Source organism: Saccopteryx leptura, chromosome 4, assembly GCF_036850995.1.
Source record: "Saccopteryx leptura isolate mSacLep1 chromosome 4, mSacLep1_pri_phased_curated, whole genome shotgun sequence".
Taxonomy (NCBI): Eukaryota; Metazoa; Chordata; class Mammalia; order Chiroptera; family Emballonuridae; genus Saccopteryx; species Saccopteryx leptura.
The window spans coordinates 204,080,659-204,104,910 of NC_089506.1; the positions used below are offsets into that span (position 1 = coordinate 204,080,659).

The following is a 24,252-nucleotide window of genomic DNA, read 5'->3' on the forward strand; positions in this document are numbered from 1 at the left end:
CCCACAGCAGGCACACCGCCCACAGAGAACAGGTAGTGGCAGGAAGCAATACACTCAATGCATTCCTCCATATCCAGTCTGTGACCACAACACATCGAAATGACTAGTGCTGTACGTGAGGACACCTGAGGCTCACAGAGCCGAGGTAACAGGAGCAGGGCACACACCTAAGGCCTGATTGGAGCCCTCGTACTCGGGCCAGTGCAGGGACACCGCCATCTCCTGTAGTTTGAATCTAAGTTTCTTTTCTTTCTTTCTTTTTTTAAGTGGGAGGAGGGAAGACAGTGAGACAGACTCCCATATGCACCCCACCAAGATCCATCAGGCAACCTCATTCTGGGGCCAATGCAATGTGGGCCGATGTTCAAATCAACCGAGCTATCCTCAGCACCTGAGGCTGATGCTCAGACCAACTGAGCTATCCTCAGCCCAGGGGGCCAACACTCAAACCAATCAAGCCACTGGCTGCTAGAGGGGAAGAGAAGCAGATAGTCGCTTCTCCTGTGTGCCCTGACCAGAGATCAAACCCAGGATGTCTGCTCACAGGGCTGAAGCTCTATCTTCTGAGCCAGCTGGCCAGGGCCTTATGGTTCTTGTCAACAGAGGGTGGTTATGAGCTTCAGGTCTGGAATGCGCCATCAAGCTCTGCCACCAATTACTCATGTGACCCTAAACACCAACAATCTCACCATGCCTCAGTCTCCTCCTCTATATAATAGAGGTAAGAGCACTAGCACCACATTGAAATTTGTAAGGACCAAATGAGATCAATAAAGAGCTCAGAAGACTGCCTGGCACCGTGTATGCACTGAACACATGCAAGCTAGCCAGCCTGACTAGGAGCTCAACAATGACTAAGAAAAATACCCTCCCCGAAGAGCAGAATGGCTCCAAGTTAATTGTTTAAAAGGATTCCTTCTGCTTTTTATTTTTCTAACTCACTCAAACATGCCCCCAAAGTAGATTAATAAAAACGTTCCACTCCTTCCTACAGAGCTATTGGATCAAAGCAAGTTGTTAACTGAGCTACATAACTCATTTGATTAATTTGCGCTGTGATGAGCCAGGAGAAGCGACAAACCTCGGTGTCACTCCAAGGCCTATTCTGAGTCTCTTTCAAGCATTAGGAAAGTATTCTGCTGCAAGACAGTCATAAAATGTGTCAGGAAATGGAAACAGTGAGCTTAACCTCCAACATGGGCCATCAAATCTGTGACACCTTTGTAAACGAAGGCACTGTCTGCATAGCAAGGTGGCAGGACCACAGCCACTGCTGCCATCAGAGCTGAGTTAGCACACCGGTCCTACCCACTTCCCAGTGGTGTGACTGGGACAGTCTACTTAGCCTCCCGAGCCTCAGGTTCCTGCTCACACTCAGTGCTTAAGATATGGTATCAGGTGTGTAATTTGTATTTCACAATTCATTCATTCACTTCCAGGTTAGTAGACACTTTGGGGAAAATTTCAACTTATTCCACTTAGGGAAGTTGCTCACACCTCTGGCTTTTGCAAACAGAGCCACTGTGCTTTGCATCAGCCTCTCAGTGGAAGAGAACAGGCAGGTGATGAAGGTGTTAGCTCCTTTAAATAAAACAAACAAGAACATCAAGCTATTAGAAGCAAAGTCTCAAGTCTGACTATCACATGACAGGGTGCCCGCAGGCAACACTTCTCACAAGATGCTCTCCGATTATAGCCCAGTTGAACTGCTACACACTGTTCCCACTGAAAGTCTTCAGGTGGCATCCCCCAAGACCAAGCTGCAGAGGCTTTGTAAGAAACAGAAGTCTTCCGGCACCACTGACTTGACCCACAAAACAGCACCTTCCCGAACAGGCCAGAAGTGGCAGGCTGGACTCGAGAAGGAAATTTCTATAGATGGTGCCGAGCGGTGCGGATGTGGGAAGTGTGGCAGTCCACGTGTGCCTGTGTTAGGGAGACTCAGACAGAGAGGAAAAGGCAAAGGAAAGAGAAAACTTTCCACTGTACCACTTTCAGGAAAAGAAGCGTTAATCGCAGCACCTGAACTGCAGACTCTCTCTAACAGGAATGGCAAATGGAGAGCGCCTTCATCTCACTCTGTCATCTGTCAGGCCGCTGCCTCCTGACAATGTGGTCACATCTCTGCACGTGCTGTACCTGCAACCCTTCCCCACCCTGTCTCACTGACAAATTCCTATTCTACCTTCAGAACTCCACCTAGAAATAACCAGTTGTGCACTGTCTTTCTGAGACACTGCAAACCATGCCCCTCGTCCAGTACCAGATCTCAGAGTTAGTCCCCCCACCCCCGTATTACTTCTTTTCATTCACCCATTACTTGTTGCTACAAATTACTATTTTATGAAGCTAACTTGCCTGGTAAGCTGTGAGCCCCTTAACGCAAAAGAAAGAGTCAAATCATATATGGCACTTATTGATTGATTCATTCATTGATTGAGTCACACAATCATTCCAACAGTCACTGAGCACTCAAGTGAACCCTCATTGTCTGCCTCTCGGCACCCACTTCCTGTCTAACGAGAGCCTCGGTTTTCACTGGGGACCCAGCCCTCTCTCCAGTCTTCATGCTCCACTTCTGCACGGAGCCCTTCCCTCAGCCTCACACGAGAGCCTGCACTTGGTGGGACGGGGAGGGGAGAACCACGGAGCCTTCCCTCAGCCTCACACGAGAGCCTGCACTTGGTGGGACGGGGAGGGGAGAACCACGGAGCCTTCCCTCAGCCTCACACGAGAGCCTGCACTTGGTGGGACGGGGAGGGGAGAACCACGGAGCCCTTCCCTGAGCCTCACACGAGAGCCTGCACTTGGTGGGACGGGGAGGGGAGAACCACGGAGCCCTCCCTCAGCCTCACACGAGAGCCTGCACTTGGTGGGACGGGGAGGGGAGAGCCAAGGCTGGCTCTGTGAGAGTGAACTCGGGGCTCCTGCCAGGGGTGGAGACAGATGCTTGCTTTCTCCTTTCAATGTGAACCTGGAAGAAAAATTATGTGTCCAGTGGTGATCACAGCCATCTGTGATCAGAAGGAGAAATTTCATCCCAAACTGTATCAAACCAGGAATGGTAGAAGCAAGGCAGACAGACAGGGACAGAGAAGGAGAGTTAGGGAGAGAGAAGCAGAGTGAGGGAGAGAGAAGGAAAGAGAAGGAGAGAGAAGGAGAAAGGGAGAAAGGGAGAGAGGGAGAGAGAGAAAAAGAGAGAGAAGGAGAAAGAGGGAGAGGGGGGAGAGAGGAGAGAGAGACACACCTGGTGGCATAGCTCACATCCCAAGACCAGCCCCACAGCTAAAGCCAGACTACCCCTTCCATCAAGAAAAAATATTTTTTTCTGGAGATAATCAGGGTAGGCTACTCTCTGCTGTAATAAAAAGAAAACCCTAGTATCTCAGGGGCTGAACAGATAAGGTCTATTCCTGCTGCCACAGAGTCTACAGTGGGTCCAGCAGCATGACAGGCAGCTCCCTGCCCAGCAGTGACTCAGGGGCCCAGGCCAGGGCCATCTTTTAGCTATGCCACATGGAATCCCAGGGCCATCAGGGCAGGAGGAACAAGGACAAAGAAAATTCACACCATCTCTCCTAAGCTTCAGCCTTGGATGATACTCATCACTTCTCCTGAGAGCCCATTGTCCAAAGCTAGACACATGGTCCCAACTTCACCATAAGGAATCCTGGGAAATGCACCAGTCCAGTCCAGTCCTATCTGTCCAGGAAAGGAGACATGGCACAGGCTTGATAAACAAAGTCCAATCTCTACCGCAACCAGTTTAAACCAAGTCTTCTGTCACCTGCAACCAAAAGACTCCCAAATGATATACGCACCAGCGAGTGCCAGGACCATGACAGATGCTGGGACCACAGCAATGAACAAGACAACGCAACAGCTGCAGTCACCGAACTTACAGCCCGATTAGAGACAAGGGACAAGAATGGGGGAAACAAGAACACAAACAAGACAGGCACTGTCAGGACCAGGAGAGGGACACACAGGACGCAACGAGACAGCAGCGGGAACGGGACCCAGCCTTCAGCAATGAGCCACTGGAGAGTTTTCAGCAAGAGAATGGCCCACGTTGACCGGGCCTAAAGTAGTTTTTCATTATTCCATCCATGTGCATTAAATCAACCCCCCCACCCCACCCCCGTCTCTTCAGTCTGCCCCCAGACCTGCAGTTTTAAACTCCACATCTCTAGTAACAACTCCGAGACGGTACTGGTGGGGCAGGCTCACCCAGCACATGGGACAGCCTGTCCCTTCACCTTCTGTACTCTGAACCTGAGCCCAAGAGTCTCCTATACCCGTTCCATCAAGACCAGACACCTCCTCCTTTTGTGGGCCCAGAAGTAGCTTCAAGAAGCCACTTCCTGCCTTCAGGAGGAAAGTAAATATAAAACAAGCCCAAAATAGTGCGAGTGTGCGAAGCTGAACACCAGCCACCATAATTACAGCTATTTTTATCCCACCGCCCAGAAACGAGTGCTGGATCATTCTCCCAGCGTCTTTCCAAGGAAGTGCGTCTGCTCCCTCTCAACCACTCTAGACTCCCGGATCAGAGACAGCTAGAAAGGAGGCTTTAACAGAAATGGAAGCAGACAGAACACAAGGGTTGGTGACACTGAGCAAACAGCGGGCATGTGGCATCAGCACCAGTAGTGGTGGCAGCCCCACCATGAAGTAGGAAAAAGGACGGCCAAAGGTTTACAAGAAGAGTCAGAAGATGGGCAGGGACAGACGCCAACAAGGCCGGGAGCGCGGCATGCCCGCCCAGGAGCAGACCTGCCACCTGTAGGGAGCATGCCCTGCCTAGTGCAGTGGGCAGGGAAAGGCCAAGGGAGGCGGGGGAAAGAAAGGAGACCTGCCCAGTGACAAGGGAGCACTGCCAAAGGCAGGGATCTTTTCCTTTTGTCACACTGAACGGGTCATCTAAGCACACAGGAAAAGGATGCGGACAGCCACTGGGCAAAGGGCCATCGTAACAGGCCTCCCGTCTGAGCAAGCAGTAGGGTGTGTTTACATCATAAGGCTTACATCAAGCACTGTGTGTGCAGCTAGAATGCATTTATCTCTATTACCCCTCTTTCTCCCTATGATAACTCCCTTGGGTTTGACATGCTTGTCACTTCTTTCACCATACTGGTTCCCCTTAGAGCTAAAAGTTAAAGGTCTGGCCCCTGTTGCTAGCCAGACATAAAGAAGCATAATGGAAAGATAGTGACCCCCGAGCCAGACCGTCAGGGTCCCATCCTGGTTCTACACATGCAAGCCCTGTGACCTGGGGCAGGCGGCTTAGCATCTGCAAGTTTTAGCTTTCTCACCTTAGAGTACAGCCAACATTAAACTAGACAGTCCCATGTAAAATAGTTAGCACAGGACCTAGAAGCAGAATAAGCCCTCAGCTTATGCTAACTGCCATTGTCATCACCATCGTCAATGTGTGATGGTTGCTTTTCTTCAAGTAAACATCACCAAAGCCTCACAGCTCAGAGTCCAAAGACGACAGACCCTCAAAAAACACTGGTGGGAAATTCTCCAGGATCAATAACCCAGCTTCTTCAACTAATAAACTACAGTAAAGAAAAAAGGGAGGGGAGGGAAGATACACAGGAGAACCTGCAGATTAAGAGATTTAAGAGGATGATCAACCAATCACAAAATGTGGATTGACCCCATTTAGAAATTCTTATTCAAACATTTGTTTGAAGTGGATATTTCAACACTTAACACATATTTGATATTAGAGAATTGTTGCTAATTTTTAGGTGTAACAATGATAGAAGAAAGGGCTATTTTGTTCTAGAAAAGAGGCCCTTATACAGGGGTCCCAAACTATGGCCTGCGGGCCGCATGCGGCCCCCTAAGGCCATTTATCCGGCCCCCGCCACATTTCGGAAAGGGGTACCTCTTTCATTGGTGGTCAGTGAGAGGAGCATAGTTTCCACTGAAATACTGGTCAGTTTGTTGATTTAAATTTACTTGTTCTTTATTTTAAATATTGTATTTGTTTTTGTTTTGTTTTTTACTTTAAAATAAGATATGTGCAGTGTGCATAGGGATTTGTTCATAGTTTTTTTTTATAGTCCGGCCCCCCAACGGTCTGACGGACAGTGAACTGGCCCCCTGTGTAAAAAGTTTGGGGACCCCTGCCCTTATATCTTACTAGAGCTATATTCCAAACCGCTTCGGAATGACATCAATGTTGTACTCTGGATCTGCTTCAATACTGTAGAAGCTGGGAAAGGAGGAGGATGTCTGGGTGAAGCAGACCGGCCCTGAGGTGACAGCTGTTTGCAGCTGGGTGATGGACCCACGAGCGCTCACGTTATATTTGCCTGTCGACACTTATGTGTATTTGAGGTGTGCATAATAGAAACATTATGTTGCCATGGGAGACAGCCTGCCCCCTTCGCCCTCAGAGCCCCTCATCTGGGAACTAGTTCACTCATGAACAAGAGCACGCAGGAGGCCTGGAAACCCACAGCACTGGTGGTTACCTGCAAGTTGTGGTCACACTTGCTTTTACCCAAACTCCTAACTTCCCAAGTGCAGCTGTGCTGGTGACACACTGTGTTTGGCAGTAACTGGAACTGATGTCTAAAGCCCAGCAAAGAGCAGAATTGAGACGCAGAAAAGACCTGGGCTTGGGCATCTTGTACAAAACTAGGCAATGAGGCTCCTCCCTTGGCATCAAAGGGTTAAGGGGCCCTCTGGAAGGTGCTGTTAAAAGATGCCCCTCTCTCTGAGATTCCTGTCTGAGGTTCTCTGAGCCAGCATGGGCCTCCTGCAGAAGGCTTTTTAATGATATTGTGGGTTGGTTTGCTTGTTTTTTTCCCTAGTTCTTATCTTTTACAGATATATTCTGAAATATGTACATTTAGGAATAAAAGAATGTGAAATCTTGGATTGGCGTCAGCATACCAGAGAGACTGAGCAGCAGGCCGGACAGAGAGGAGGCAGACTGGCCGGAGCTACCACCGCCGGACCCAGAGGACGGACGGGTAGGCGGAGGCTCCTGGGCTCTTCTATTTTTCTACATGTTTTGACTTTTCCATAGTAAGAAGATTTTAAGAATTTCTTGGAGGGTTAGCCTTATTAGTCATTCCCGATGTAGTGAGAATTACAGCTAGTCCTCCAGAAAAGAGAACTCCGGGCAGTTTTCACTCATACAAAACAAGCACTTACTCACCATTCCACTGGTGAGAAAACTCTTCCCCTCACATGAGGTGAGAGCCTGGTTTTAATCACTCAGCTTCACGTGATTAAAAAATAAATAAAAACAAACTCACATTGTACCTTTTATGTTGAGGATCAGTTCAATCTGATCTCAGCTCAGAGGTCTTTGCCCCAAATCTGGCATTTTATTTTAAAACCCATCCCCTCTTGTATAAAATGACTCGCACAGCCCTGGCCAGATAGCTCAGTTGGTTCGAGTGTCATCCTGATGTGTAGGCTGCTGGTTCAATCCCGGGTCAGGGTACATACAGGCACAGATCTATGTTTCTATCTGTCTCTCTCTCCCTCCCCCCTCTCCCTCTAAAATCAGTACACTAAAAAACCTCTCAGTTACATCAAGAGTGTTGGAACCCATTGGTGCCGACTGTGAGCAGTGCTGGGGTGACTGCTCCCAGGGTCCAGGCTGCCTCAGGAACCTTTACGGTTCATTAAAATGACGGCCGCATTCAGTTACCTACAGTGTGTGATTAGGAATGCGTTTTTTACCAGCTTGATTTACGCTTCCTTTTGCATTAATAGTAACTCTGCCATCATAATGAGAATCAATGTTGCTAATATACCATTTATGTCACACATGAGCAAAAATTCAGGGACTAAAGACTCTCACCGGGTAAATGATAAGAATTCTACAATTTGAAGTCAGTCAACAGCTTGCTGAGCGCTGTCACCTGGGAGGATGGGAAGAAGGGTTTACAGAGGGCAGAATGGCAGGATGACCGGCGGTGGGAGGTACAGGACCCACAGGCGAGGAAACAGCAGGGTAAAGCGAGACGTGAGACAGTACAGAAAGCCAAATAAAGGGGCACCAGGAAGCAGAGAGTGGAGGGAAAATGAAGAAAAATGCCCTTTACCAATCATACACATAAACAAAGACATACGAGCTAGGGCCCTGGTCAGTGAGCCACATGCGGCTCTTTGGCCCTTTGAGTGTGGCTCTTCCACAAAAAACCACGTGCGGGCGCTACCTCGATAAGGATGTACCTACCAATATAGTTTACATTTAAAATTTTGGGCTCTCAAAAGAAATTTCAATCGTTGTCCTGTTGATATTTGGCTCTGCTGACTAATGAGTTTGTCGACCACTGTGCTAGGGGACTTTGGAGGTAAGAAACAGAAACCGATCTAGCCTAAGCTAAAATGGAACTATTGTAACCAGTGGGAGAATCTGGCTCAGAGAAGGGGCTGTAACCAGAACAGCTCTGACAAGTTCAACACAGGAACCCCAGCTGGGTACCAGGATCCCCCCAGAAATTTCTGCTATTCTTGTGTGTCGGCATTGGAGCCCCCGTTGCCCTGGCTCAGGTCACACACTCACCCCTGGGCCATGGTTGGGCAGAGGACTTAGATTTACCCCTCCACCCAGACAGCAAGCAATAGTGGGGAGCTCATCGCTCGGAAGGACATCAGAAGGGAGACGGGAGGCACAGAGGCAATTCCTGTCAATACAAGCCCGAAGCCAGTCTCTGTGTATAACTCTCAAAGCCACCCTACTAGTTTGTACTATTGGTTACACTTGACTGATGGAAAAACTGAGGCTTCAAGGGGTCACGTGGCCTATCCAGGAACACATGGCAGTAAGTGACAAACCTGAACTCAGTCTGTCTGACGTGGGGTATCGTGTGCCCTCTAAGCCACCAGTCCGCAGAAGGCAGCAGAGATGCAGGACAGAAGTCCAAATGCCACCATTTTACATTTTTCTTGACGGCTACTGTAGGAAAAGAATACAAAAATCTCTGGAGGTAAATCTAAAGCAAAGGAATTGTATTTAAAAGAGGTAAAGAAAATCTTAGATCTAGGTTGGATGTGTCCAGTAACTTCTATCTTCAAAACCCCTGGTCAAAATAAATCCATTTCCTCCGACGTCTAGAGTTTCAAGAGGGATGGGAAGTTTACAGAAGAAATCCCAGCTGTCATTACTAACAATGCCATAGAAAAAGAGAGGGACATTCTAGCTCTAGTTAGGTGTACAAGCTCTGCAGAACTGCTGTTAAGGACATGGCTCTAGGAGCCCATGAAGCAGGCCTAACTATGTCTGCACGTCACCCCTGCTTCCTGATGATCATAACGGACATGCCTGCCTAACCCCTGACGACAAGCATGGCATCCTGTTCGTCTTCATAACCTAGGACCAGCTTCAGGGAATGGAGAGCCAAAGCTACACGCAGATGCAACATCAATGACTCTGCAGTCAAAGGAAGGAGAACTCGATCTAGGGAAGCGGATGCCACCTGAGAACACGTCTGCTACACCTCGCTCTTTTTGTGGCTCATCTTCCAGAGCCACCAACTCTCCTGCCAGGCCACTGAAGGTGGGGAGAGGAAGCTAAAGGCTGGCACTTAGAAGGCACTCGACAAATACGTGCGAGGTGAGCTGGTAGGGTCCATCTGTCTGTTACTCAGTGCCCTCTCCGGGCTCTTCAAACTAAACTTCCCCCTCAAGTTGAGCACCAGAAAACAGTCTGCCTCCTCTAAGGAACCCGTTTTCTCTTACTAGAGAGATCCAATCCTTCCCACCAGGCTGCTCTCAGCTCTAGTGGGGCCTTGGTACAACTCACTTTCAATCCGGGGTCCCGTAAAGTCACATCTATCTTTAAACATCACTCTGAACAGCTGAATCCATTCAATAGACTGTCATTCCATTCAGTATTCATGGAGCTCCTACCATATGCCCGAGCTGTGTAAGGCGATGAACATACAATTTACAAGATAATGTTCCCAATCCCCTCAAGGAGCTCCCAACCTGGTGTTCTATTACAATTTGCTTCAGAAGCAGCTAATTCCAGCCACAGGAGACACATTCACTCCCTTCTCCTGCAGTAACTAAGGGTATGGGAAGGGCCCCTCCCAGCACGGTTTCAGGCTGAGACGGGGCATCTATTGCTGGCTTCCTCCTTGGCTCCTTTCATTCATTCTTTTGAAGGTGACTAGTCCTCTCTTCCATCAAGTTCACCTTATGTTTCTTCAATGCGCTCGCCCCTCCAGAGAGGAGCAGGATTACCAGTTCGGGTGCTGGGGCTAGATCGTTTTAATCCAGCTCTGCTTCCTACTAGCCAGAAAATCTTGGGCAAGTTACTTAACATCTCAAAACTCCACCTGTGAACAGTATCTGCCTCACAGGATGACGCTGAGGATTCCATGAGTCCATCTACATAAAAGCTTTAGTGCGGTGCCCAGAAATAAAAGCACGCACCCACCACTAACCACTGGTACCACAGTGGGTGGCTGTTACATGATTAGTGTGTTTATAGGAATGTTTCTCCCCCATGAGATGAACCTCTACCTGCCAGCATTCTCACTCCCTTCGCGTTTTCAAAAACTAACCACCAGAGGGCGTCAAGAACGACCTATCTACCTCCAGTCCTTGGCCCCTGAGGTTCCCCAACTAATAAAAGATGGCGGGCTTGCAGTGTTGGTTTTGGATTCCGAGCTGTCAGGGTGCTGGATTCCAGGTCACTGAGCATGACTGTAGGGATGCAGTGTCTGTGTGCAGACAGGTGAGGTGGGGAGTTTGGTTTGGTTTTGTTTTTGGTGAGGTGGTTTTAATGCTTTTAGTGACACCCAGAATAAGAAGGTTCTGGGACTTCCTTTTTATTGGGATGAATCACAAAAGAGTAACTCAACTGCCAGGCACTTCAAATAGTTCTTTAAATTGAAATGTTTCTTCTTCCTTTGCCCTTCTAAAAAGGAAAGAGAAGTATATCAATCTCTCCCCCCCCCCCCCCCCCCCCCCAGCATTCTTTCATGACTCCACTCCAACATTTGTTTACAATTCTTTCCTGGGAAAAGCTAGCCCATTAATAAAATGACAAGACAAGCATCTCAAAAAAACACTGTAAAGTACTCGATTACTGTTAACATAGAGGGATCAGCAAAAGTCCCATTGTAATGAAATGCTAATAATATTCACAGATGCAAGATCACTGACGGAACCTCACTTTGCAACCAAAAGAAAGAAAGAAAAATCAATCTCAGGTAGAAAATGCCACTGGAGAAACACCTGGGCTTCCGCCTCACATCTCAGCCCGTTGATGACAGCTGTCGATGCCGCTGGTCCTGGGTTGGGGATGACAGCAGCACAGGAAGGAAATCAAGGCTGTCCAGAGAAACTGCCACACCCACCACTGCTCCTCCAACATGGCCGTTCAACACTGCCCTCTCGCGGCTAACGGCTAACCAGCAACAACGCAAGTGGATCCGACAAGAACCAAGCGGTATGACTGTCTACTTAGAAGTGTGTACGCATACAAACACTCGTGATGTGTAACAAACAACACCCCGTGACCACCACGGCACATACACACACTATCGATAGTTCACATACTACTTACCTCACAAAACTTGCCTCCCAGCTTTAACGCTGAATATGGCAGTAATTAATGGTTTCTGATTTTTTTTAAAAAAACACCTTATCATATCAAAGAAGCACCTTTATTCTTCATTTATAAAGAATATTTTTATCAGCTATCAGTGAGCAACATTATCAAATGACTTTTTGGTGCCTACCAAGGTCAGTATCTGGCTTTACTGCTCCATCTAGCGATGAGCTGACTTGATGAATTTCCTAACACTAAGCTATCTTTGAAAACCTAGATAAATCCTACATTTATGTGGCTTAGTCCTTTAATATGCGACTGAATTCGATTGAAATCTGTATGCATCTATACACAAATGAGACGAATCCACAGTATTGTTTCTTACACCACCTTTGTCTGGCTTTTGCATATCAAAGTAAAGCGTGTCTGAACGACGGCACATAGCTACAGATATATGTACAGACACAGCTCCATAAACACGGACACAGGAAAGGCTGTAAGGAAACACACACAGCAAGGGCCTCTGTGTACACCTGCAGGGTTTCCTAGAAACCACCATGGAACCATCCGGACTTGCTACCCTCCAGGGACACAGTTCTCTAGTTTCCCTTACAACTTCCTTCCACAGGTTGTTGGTACCCTTCAAGCAGTTTGCCTCATCTTCAATTAATCTGGCTAATAATGTCATGCCAGAAAATAGTCCACCTTATCCACATATTCACATTTATCAGCCCAAAGTTGTGTGGGATATTGTCTCCTGATTTTAATTTTCTCCAAATCCAAAGGTTCAATTGTTTGCTTCTTTTTAACACTTATGTTTTCTATTTCCTGGCCAAAAGTACCCAAAATTTCAATTAAATAATATGTTTCAAAGAACCGGCTCTTACGTTTCGTTGTCAAGTCCAGTGTTCGGGTTGTTTGGCTCACATCTGTTTAACAGGCAGGGCCTCTTTCCGGAGGTCCCCGAAGCGCCCACCCCAGCGGGGAAGGCACATCCCCCTCCAGCCTTACTCACCTCAATGAGCTTCCTCTCGTAGGAGCTTGCTAGTTCCTCAGCAACCTCTCCCGGCTTCTGCTCAGGGACAGTAACTTCTCCATCGGTGTGCCAAAGGTTTGGTACAACTTTAGGAAAAGAAAGACAGTCCATAAATATTTTAACAGTAACCAAGTATTATTCTCCCAGGGGGGGAAAAAAAAAAAAAAAGAAAAGAATTCTTTTCCAAATGGCTTCTCCAGAGAGAAAGCTCTTTTTAAGGGGAAAAAAGAATCACAGTTAACTAATTACTTCAACACTGCAACATATTCACGCACTGCATTAAAGTGAATGATAACATGTAGTTAACAAATGGAAACCGGCATAGGGACAGATGCACAGGACTCTGGGGAATAATCTTGTCACCACTTCCCATTCCGGGGAGGGGGAAACAGACTATGCTCTGGCAAGACATAAGACCCTTTACTTGCATCTTTTACATTGGTCAAATTTCTTTTCCTGCAACAAAACATTCCCCAGTGAGGCTGCACCCAATGTCGTCAGAGAGCGTGTAGAGCCAGTGAGAGCTGACATTGATCAACTATGCTTAAAAGTGAAAGCGAGGCAGCTTCTGGGAAAACTCTCAAACACACACACACAATGGCAACACAAAGACATCCTAAAGAGACTGGCCTCCTGGCCTCCTGGCCTCCAGGTCAGTGCAAGGATCAGCGGGGTGTTGGGAGATGAAGTTAGAAGAGCGAGGGCATAGAGTTCAGGTTAAGAAGCTTTCATTTTAATGAAGAGACGTTAAAGGTTTTGCATGTCCAGTGACTTCTGTAAAACAACGTTTTAGGGAGATTCAATGAAAGGGAGGTGGGACTTGGGTCTGTCTTAAGATAAGGTAAGGCCTGGCATATAGTACGTTCTCAATTAACATTTGTTCTGTGAAACGAATATGCACAGGATAAATGCAGGGGGTGAATAAGAAAAACGCACATGGCATTAGTCCAACTGGCCTTCGGAGAGGTTTGACACCAAGTCAAATGGTTCAAGGGAGCAGGAGGGCTGAGGCATCGACTGAGTAAGCAAAGGCAGGATTTAATAAACGCTCTGGAACACAGTGTGCTGTGTGTTCTCGAAAGCCAACTGAACGGAGATGGGTCCCTCCCCGGGGCGCTTTACGATGTGAAATTTAAAAATTAAAAGAAAAACTTCCTTTAAAACAATTAGGACAGTAGACACCAATAGGTATTTCTATTTTTAGGTATATATCCATATAGGCTTACTTTTTAGAGAAGAGTAAATAAATAAAAACTGGGAATGAGCCGGATGATTCCAACAAAAGCAGACTGAGAGCAGGGAAGAATCCGTGAGCCAGCAGTTAAGCAACAGGTCCAGCCCCACATATTAAGAAAGGGACCTGCCTGACTGGGCGGTGGCGCAGTGGATAGAGAGTCGGACTGGGATTCGGAGGACCCAGGTTCGAGACCCTGAGGTCGCCAGCTTGAACTCGGGCTTGTCTGGTTTGAGCAAAGCTCACCAGCTTGGACCCACGGTTGCTGGCTCGAGCAAGAAGAGGTTACTTGGTCTGCTGAAGGCCCGTGGTCAAGGCACATATGAGAAAGCAATCAATGAACAACTAAGGTGTCGCAACGAAAAACTAATAATTGATGCTTCTCATCTCTCTCCATTCCTGTCTGTCTGTCCCTATCTATCCCTCTCTCTGACTCTCTCTCTCTCTGTGTCACGGTAAAAAAAAAAAAAAAGAAAAGAAAAGAAAGGGACCAGCCCGAGTCTGAAAACAAGCACCAGCTAGGCAGACCCAGTTTCCTACAGGGTCCGGGAGGGGACAGTCGAGAAGCCCCGATAAAGGGGGTGAGAAGGCAACGAGGCAAAGGAAGACTCTGAGGCTAGCCCTCCAGTGCCTGGGATTCAGGGACAAGGAGACGGGGTGAAAGGAAGTGGCAGGGAGGGAGAAAATAAAAGTGCGGGAAGGCTGAGCAAAGAAAGAGGGGGGTCCCTGAGCCCGCACTGACCTGGGGCTCTACCTCCAGCCCCTCCACGGCGGCGCCCTCAGACCAGCACTAGCTGGAGCCCGCAGAGGCAGCAAGGCCCTGAACGACAGTGAGAACACGCTGCGATGGAACCAGAGTTGTTTCCACCACCGCAGTGACTACGGTTCCAGCCACGAATTTAGGGTGTGACCAGACAACAGGCTGAAACCTGAAATCGGTAGTCAGGAAAAATGTAAAGGACCTCCAGTCAAAGCTGACAGGCTGAACACGTTCATTTATACTCACATCTCAGATTTCTGTTAAAATACAGGTTTTAAAAATAATTTCTAAAGGCCTCACCCTTAGGGAGAAAGAGAATGAGAGAGGAAACAAGACAATGAACTTTTAGAAGCTAAGCAGCAAGTGGACAGTAGGTACGTAACTTAAAGATCTGAGGAAGCGTCCTCTCAGCTGAGAGCAGGCCACACTCCAACGCCGTCTGACACGGTGACCAGTCACTCACACAGGACACTTCCCAAAGCGGGACTGAACGAACGTGGGGGCTAAGAAGCAATTCAGCAGAAGAGACTAAGGGTTTATTTTCTGGAAAAGGTAAAACAGTAGATATGCACTGAACTGAAGCAGGGGAATATTACTGAAAACAGAGATAAAAATGAAAACACACAGAAATTTTCAGGTTTGTCCATCTTCTTTCACCCCCCCCACCCCCCTTTCTAGAACATCAGGCCATCAACTTACACCTCTAAGCAACGGAAGAGAAAGCATTTTTCTGTAAATCTAACTGAAAAGACCCAAAGAGACCAATTTCGGGGTGGGGGGGTGGGGGTTTCTCCAGTGAAACAGCAGAGCCAGATCGGCCCACCAAGAAATAAAGAGTTTTAAATCAGCTTTTCTTACGGCTGAGAGTAAACAGCTAGAAATTACCTTCCATTTGAGACAAGCACCTACGATGGCAAGGCAGGGGCCAGAACAGCCAGACAGAGAAAATACCTCGGAGGAAAGAGACCCAATTTAGGGAGAAGTACACTTCAAAGGCAAACTACGGGTACTATTCCCAGAGAGAGAGGAGAAGATGCTGTAGCTGAGAAATAATAACCAGGAGTTGCTTAAAAAGGAGAAAAGAAAATAACACAGAGAGAACAAAAGAGCTCTTTTGGAAAGCAAAACTGTGATAGCCAAAATGGAGCACTAGACAAAGACCAGAGGCAAGAAAATGTCCAGAAAATAGAGCCGAAGGGTACCAAGGCGGAAAACAAGAACGAAACAAACAGCACACGAGAGAGTTCACAGGAAGGGGGGTGATAACACAGTCAGGACGGAAACAAAGCTATACATATTCCAGAAATGTCCTGGGACCAAGAGACACGAGCATTGAGACGGAAGTGTGGCCAGCAGCCAGCACGACCGCACGCCACGCTCTCGCCCCTCCAGTGAGATCCCGGCACAGGGGGACAGAGCAGAGGGCACGGCGTCCAGGGTGGAAGCAGCATTTTACAGAGGAGGGAAAGCCAGAAATGGCAGAGGACTTCTAAACGGCGCTACTGTGGGCTAGAAGACAACGAGGGACCCCACCAACATCCTCCAGGGACTTCTTTCCAGGCTACAATGACTCCCCAGGCCAAACCATGTGAGAAGCAGGTAAAGACATTTGCAGACATGCAACCTCTCAAAAATGTGACCTCTCACCAAAGGAAAAAAGGGAGGAAAAAAAGAAAGAAATCTAGTTAGAAGAAAACAGAGATTTCAAGAAACAGGGGATCCAACATTAACATGAGTGAGAAAATCATTCACAACAACCACAAAGCGAAAACAACACAAGGGGCCATCACAGATGACTGAGGGACAAAGAGAGCAGGGTCCAGCCACACAGTGGAACCGTGTTCGCCAGGAAAAAGAACAGAGTGCTGACACACACTGCAACTACAATGCAGGTATGACCCTTGAAAGCACCGTGCGCAGTGAAGGAAGCCAGAGGCAAAAGGCCTCATATTTCATGATCCCATTTCTACGAAATATCCAGAACAAGCACTGGTCTCCGGGAGCTGGGAGGAAGAAGGGATGGGGAGTGACTGCTAATGAATATATAGGGTTTCTTTTGAGGGTGGCAGAAAGGTTTTGAAATTAGAGAGTGGTGATGGTTGCACAACCTTGTGAATGAACCAAAAACCAGTGAATGGAGTGTTCGTATGGCCTACAGATGACATCTCAGTAAGGGAGGAGCAGCAGCAGCCCCCGCGACAAGAGCAGTGGTGAACTGCGGGGCCCAGGGCCGCAGAGCAGTGGGGCCACCAGCCACAGGAGGGCAGACTGCAGGAGAGAAGGCCTGCGGATGACACCGACAGGCGCCTCCTCCCTCCTCCCTCCTCCCTCCTCCCTCCTCCTCCCTCCTCCCTCCTCCCTCTTCCCTCCTCCCTCCTCCCCCTCCCTCCTCCCCCCTCCCCTCCCCCTCCCCCTCCCCCCTCTCTCCTCCCCCCTCCCTCCTCCCTTCTCCCTCCTCCCCCCTCCCCCCTCCCTCCTCCCTCCTCCCTCCTCCCCAAACACGCTGAGGAAATGCACACAACCAAGAGCATCTGCAGTTGAGTGAGTATTAAGTACACAGAACACCAACCAAGTAGAAATATGTATAAAAAGATAAGGATGAACTCCAAAGAAATTTTAAAAGTTGTGCAAAAATAATGATTATGTACCTCATGGCTCAGCTGGATACATTTTCAGAGCCATAATAATGTAATCGTGGGCCGGGAATGAACCGAAAAGATTATATTTCTGTGCTGGAGGCTGTATGTGTGTTTTGTGGGGGAGGAAGGATCAACGAATTGTCATCTTGCACAGTGAGAAATCGATAAATCACACCTATACGGGAGAAATCAACGGCCGGCAACAGACACACGTTACTCAGAAGTATCAAGGCGACTACCGAAAGACTCGGTTAGAAAGCTTAGAGCACTTGCTGTGGGGAGTGGGCAATACGGAGGGTGGTGCTAGAAGCCTCAGGTCTTTTATAATAAATTATGTACCAAAGTTTGATTTTTTTTAAAAATATTAACTATATTTGATTTTAAATTAAAAACAGAATTTGAGAGGAGGCTGCACTTAGAGATGAGGCTTAGATGAGTTAGATAACAGCAGTGCCCATCAGAGCAGGGCAGGCGCCCCCATCAGGAAGCTGGATCTGGCCGGTCAGCAAGCCCTGAGGTGTAACAGCACCGCCCGCGGGACCCCCTGATCCTTGCCTGATCTAGGTTTCGTTCCTCCGCAAGAGATCCTACTGATCAGAAAGAGACAACCATCCGACATGCTTGATGTCTGCACATCTCTTTAGAAACCACACCACTGGCCTTCTATCCTCAGGCTCCAGGCCCTCTGTGGGCACATCTGAGAGAAACTGGCACTCTTCTGCACTGAAAGAGGCAGTGCATAAATCAGATTCTTAACCTCCGTGACTGGGGACAGACCTTGGGCAGTCATGACTTTATAGAAGGTCTCTTAGAAACTGGTCAGGCAACCTTCCCCTGTGACTATCAGACCCCCTGCCACCTTGATGCAGCTCCTTCAGCCTTAACAAGCACATCAGAAACTGCTATTCCATATATGACATAATATAACAAAACACTAACCCCATTATAATCATACTTTTCTCGTCAGTAGGCAGCCTCTAAGATGGCTCCTGGTATTCTCATTTTTATATAATCTCCACCCCTTAAGAGTACGCTGGACTTATTGACTCACCTCTAATGAACAGAATATGGCAGAAATAATGGCTGTCACTTATAACACTGTTATAAAAAGACTGTGGCTTCTATCTTGGGCGCCCTCACTCACTCACTCTGAGGAAAGCCAGCTGCCATCCTGCGAGCTGCCTGACGGAGAGATCCACGTGGCAGGGAAGTACCGTGACCAGCGAACAGTCAGCAAGAACCTGGGGTCTGCCCTCAGCCACGGGAGAGGAGATGAGGCCTCCCCAGTCAAGCCGGGAGCTTATAACTGAAGCCTCAGCTGACGTCCTGACTGCAGTCGTGAGACGCCATGAGCCAGAGCACATGGCTAAGCCGTGCCTGGGTTCCTTCCATACTCAAACTGAAATAAGTAAATGCTTGTTGTTTTCAGATGCTAAGATTTGGGGTAATTTGTTACACAGCAATGCATAACTAATACAGTACCTTCAATCATTCAACAGGGACTCTCTCAGCGACTAACTCTGAGTAAGACTGAGTTAGACCATGAAGTTAAAAAGAGGGACATGGCTCTGCATGGATGACTCATTAAAGGGAAAACTAAGAGGTGGGCTTGGCCAATACAGCTCAATAGCTTACAGAGAGTGAAGGGAGCCACTGAACCAGCCAGACACTGTTGTCAAGGTCAGTGCCTAGCGAGACACAAGAAGTCAAGTTCATCCCTTTAGTTTGAGTGCATACAAGCATCACATCAGATTTGTTAATTTTCAAGAAAAGATCTCATTGGCCTGGGAAGCAAGAGAACATCTGGGTGTTCAAAGAAGGCAGCACAATAAAAAGGCCACGTGACATCTAGTCATGTGTGAACCCAAATGACAAGGTACACCCGCATTCCACACTCTGCACAGCCCCCATCAGCCAGTCAGCTTGGACAGGATCCTAGGGATTGAATTCTGAAAGTCAGACCTAAACAGTAAATACAGACATTTGCAACTGACCGAACTAAAAGTTTGAGTATTTTAAAGATGCATAGTTTCTGAGAGTAATCTATTAGTTTTAGGACATACAGAAAGACGGTCAAAGAGCCCAGGAGAAAAGCATACGTCTAACTACCCATGTCAATAATTGCTCATTCCGAATTCAACAAGTCAGGCTTGAAACATTGCTTAGCAGTGCAGTCTTACCCTACAATGTAATCATTCAGTCCATATTTTGAGTGACTTTGACAGTGTCCAGAATGTGACCCTCTGCCCTGGGCAAGGACTGCAAGAGAAGCACAACCCCAGCACCCAGCAAGACAGAGTGTTTCATCCACATGGTTAGATACCTCTGTTTGCGATAAGAAACTTAAGCTGTACTGAAAAGGCTAAAACACAAAGATGTGTCCAAAAGCAAAATGAAATTAGGGATGTGTTCAATTGGCTAACCAAAATTTGAAGGCTGCATCCATATGCAGTGGTCCTCATAAAAATAATATTGCTTCATTTTATGTAACACTTTGGAGTTTACAAAGGATCTTCAAATGCATCACCTCACTCGACGCTACTGTTAGGAACACTCTTTACTTTGCTGGAACAACTGTGGGTAACTGCTATCTTGCAGGGATCACTGCCACCTGACCCAGGAGGACTCTTCTCCCCTGAGACCTTAAAGTGCACCAGAGTTCCTATCACAATGCACTGCTAAACTCGGTCTGGCCACTGTAAGCTTGTGCCGAAGGTGAAGATGTCCACATTAATTGTCTAGCACAGGATGTTCCACTAACGCCCTGGTCGGCAAACCGCGGCTCGCGAGCCACATGCAGCTCTTTGGCTTCTTGAGTGTGGCTCTTCCACAAAATACCATGTGTGGGCGCTACCTCGATAAGAAATGTACCTACCTATATAGTTTAAGTTTAAAAAAAAATGGCTCTCAAAAGAGATTTCAATCGTTGTACTGTTGATATTTGGCTCTGTTGACTAATGAGTTTGCCGACCACTGCTCTAACCCAAACAATACAGTTAACATCCACGTTACTCTCAGGACAATCTGCACTTGTTAATGCACAAACACTCTGAGTAGCCAGCTATCTTCTGTATTCCCGTGATGCCATAATCACAGACGCAAGACTCCAAATGGAAAAATTTGGCAAAAAAAATAAGCCTTCTCTTTTTAAATCCAACAAGTCAGACACTAAAACTGTATTTGGTAGAAGCACAAAGACAGTGACCTTAAATCTATTTTTCATGTTCCAGAAAAGCTGCGGGTTTGTTAGCACCATGAGCAGGTCATTTAAACTTAGAGAACATGACACAGTTTTTCAGCTCCTTGCAGCCGGCCATCCCTGTTTGGAGGTGTCTGTGATAAGTCATCTGAAATAAGTAGACACTATGCTGGTCTCACTAGCAGGCACCAGAGAACACATGTGGTTTTGTGCCTAAATTATTTTAAGCAAAACTTCAAACACCATGGAGAGCAGCATGCGAACAGTATGATAAGGTTACTGTTTTGCCTTCAATTTGAACAAGCTTAGCAGGATCCCAGATGCAAACAGTGGGGGATGTTCATGGTGAAAGAGGATAAAGAACCATTTTTAATCCAGAGACGGTTCCCTTGAACATCCTAATGGACAAGAGGAGCAGTGCCAGGTCCTGTGACAGCAGGCCAGGTTCTGTGTGACGGGAAATCCGGGACATTGTCAGGTTCCACAGGAGAAAGGTTCCCCGTGGGTGGGACGACCAGAATCCCTACACGACAGCAGGTATGCACCATTGTTTCAGCCAGGGAAGCAGTCTTCATAATAATCGCTTTCCCATTCGCAAGTGCTCACCGTGTCGAGGACAGAGCCTGGTGAACAAGACAGATACCGGGTGCAGAGTCCGACCCCAGCACACCAGTGAGTGGCCTTGGGAAAACTCCTATTTATTCCCTCAACAATGAGCTGCTGAGGGTTCCTTACACACCAGGCACTAGACACTAGAGATACAGGGATATATTGGGAGAGGGAGTGAATGCCAACATGAAGCTTATATACTCAGGTCGGGGAGCTCAAAGAACTAACAATTTAACATGTCAGGTGGTGAGAGGTGCCACGGGGGAGTTAAAGCATGAGAAAAGGTGGAAGGATACTAACTAAATAAGGTGTAAGGAAAGGCCTCACTATGGAGAGACCATGAGCAGAGACCAGAATAAAGTGGGGAAGTAAGCCGTGCAAAGCTCTGGAGGACAGCATTCCTGGGAAATGTAAGTGCAAAGGGCCTGAGGTAGGCACAGGCCTAATGATTCCTGGAACAACAAGAAGGCCAGTGTGGATAAAGAATAATGGGTGAATAAGAGATGGAAAAGAAAGAGACCATAAAGAAAATGGCACAGGTTTTCAAACCATGGTATCTTATTCTGAGCAAAATGGAAATGCCCTGAAAGATTCTGGTCAGACTTAAAAAAATTTTTTTTCAAGATGTATAAAGAGGAAAGAGGGAGGCCGGGAGAGGAGGAGAGCGGCCAGGAAACGTGCAGAGCTCAGGTCTCCCTTCAAGGAGGGAGCTGCCATTCTGTGACAAAACAGGCAGTTAGCTGACAGCCTCCAGCTCTTAGTGTGACCCCTTCTGGGCTGTCCCAGCCAAGGGTTGAACACAGAAAGGTATTTCTCCCCACTGTGGGACCCCTCTGACGGGCAAAGCTCCCTGCCAGGCTGGGTGAGCAAAACTGTGAGAGCTACACTGAAGTGTGAGGCGTCCTGCCCACTGCCACTTGTCCCCTCCATTTCTCACAGCCACTGTCCCCCAGGGCTCCTCCTGCACTCAGAACTTTGTCTTGACATCTTCCTGCAGAACTCAACAGACACAGCTGGTCAGGACACCATCACAGGCCCAGGCAAGAGGTGATGGTGCTGGCCCGGACCATGGTGATGGCAACAGGTGTGAGGAGTGAAAGGAGTAGGAAGGAGAGTCGGTAAGAACAGCTAATAGATGTAATGTGGGTCTGGGCGGGGATGGGAGTCCAGGTCACACCAAGACTTCCGGCCTCGGGAACCTGGAAGAAGAAGCTATCATTTTACTGGGCTGGGAAGACTGGGGGAGGAGCAGCTGTGGTGGGGGAGGAGCAGGCGGGGTGGGGGAAAAGCAGGCGGGGTGAGGGAAAAGCAGGCAGGGTGGGGGAGGGGCAGGCGGGGTGGGGAAGGGGTGAGTAACCACCAGGATTTGACATTTTAGACAAGTCAGGTTTGATAGGGCCATTAGCCATCAGAGGAAAAAACAGGACAAATGCAGTAGCCTGAGTCTAGAATTTAGGGGGGAGATTAGGGTTGGACATAAAAAATCAGGAGTCAATAGCACACAATCAGAGAAATCACAGGACTAGGTGAGATCACCCGTCTTTGAGAGCCGAGTTTCCTCCTATTACAAAATAATAATAGCCCCATCTCCAAAGAGTCACAGAACGAAACACCACTGCTCCTGCCCCAGCTCGGCTCTGGGCTCAGAAACCCAGCTGTCAGCAGGGCGGCCGGCCGCAGGTGTCTCAGGAGTTTCTGTGATTAACGTTGAACATGCGCAGCTTTGTAGGGCTGGGGCAACAGATGAATTACGGCTGCTACCCAGTAATTTTGACCTTGGGGAAGGGAGTCCCCCAAAACTAAAAAATATTTATTCAACCTAGTGTTTCTCAGGAGAAACCAGACCACAGTACTTGGAAGGTGGCATCGAACAGACAAGAGTTTGCAGCATTGAAAAGGAACGGCGGCTCCCTGCCATGGTCTCAGGCTCCTGCATAAAACACCCATGGACAGCAATAAAGAAGCCAGAGCTACTGTTTACTGAGCCCTCTGAGCAGAGCACCACCCAGGTGATTGCTATCATCGTTTAAGGCTCGAAATACCACTGCACAATATCTCCATTGCAGAGGGGAGAAAATAGAGGTTTGAGTTTTTTATAAAATGTGAATTTTGGACCCAGTAATACTAAGCCTTGTCTGCCTGACCTCAAAACTCCACTCTCCCCAACTCACCAGATGCCCTCCTGCTGTCCAAAGCCAAGCCCGCTTGTGACAGACTTCCAGGGCCATGCACTGAAACTCCAAAGGAAACCCACTTCCCTACATGTATCACACACACCACACACCACACACACACACACACACACACCCCACACACACCACACACCACACACACACACCACACACCACACACACACACCACATACCACACACACACACACACACACACACACACCACACCACACCACACACACACACACACACACACACACACACACACACACACACACACACACACCTTACATCCTTACATTTTGGGTAGCCTACTTAAACTCTCCAGAAAGTTGAAACCAAATTCTTCAAAAACTTAATATAAGCCCACCCATCTTACAGACAGATAATTCTCTGACCAAAAAAAAAAAAAAAAAAAAAAATCAGGGGGCTCATATCACAGCCAAGCTAAGAAGAAGCTACCCGAAGAACGCCCTAACAGGTGACATCCACAGCAACACAATCTATCCGGAGTGCAGGCTCACCTCCATCCCTCAGAAACAAGACCAGGAGCCAGGGGATCGAGAGGGACATTGTTTTCAATAACTGACGAGGACTTGTAAATGAGACATGTGGGCAGACACAACGCATCCTTGGGCTCAGACCCTGGCTCTGTCACTAACTAGATAAGATCTTAGCACATGACTTCATTTCTCAGACCCTCGGTCTCCTCATCTATAAAATGGGGATCACGAGCCTTCTTGGGAAGAGAGAAGAATATTAACTACCTTATAGTCTCACCCCAAGCTTTAAAGATATAGTTTTTAAAATGACAAATGCAAAGTGACAGCCTGCCTCCTCTTTCAAATCAGAAAGCCTCTTCATTAGGAGTTTCCATCTCCTACAAGTCTTTCCAGAGAAATCTGCTCACCTGCTTGGATGCCGCATCTCCCTTCCAAGAGATCATCTAAATATATAGTGCACGCACAGGGACAGCTGGGGGTGGCTGCGGCATGAAGCAGAGCTGTCATCACACCCTCCACCGAGTGCACTGCCACCTGCTCACGTGAGGAGCCTGGCAGA

The 24,252-nt window shown here is 47.8% G+C and overlaps 1 protein-coding gene across 1 annotated transcript in view; it reads right to left on the reverse strand.

Moving 5' to 3' along the window:
• The window catches only part of SNX29 (sorting nexin 29), a 563,948-nt gene that overhangs the window by 244,328 nt on the left and 295,368 nt on the right, over nucleotides 1–24,252 (reverse strand). The window contains exon 15 of the mRNA XM_066382590.1: nucleotides 12,558–12,664. Coding sequence (XP_066238687.1) covers nucleotides 12,558–12,664 — 107 coding nt within the window. The remainder of the gene's footprint in view (nucleotides 1–12,557; nucleotides 12,665–24,252) is intronic.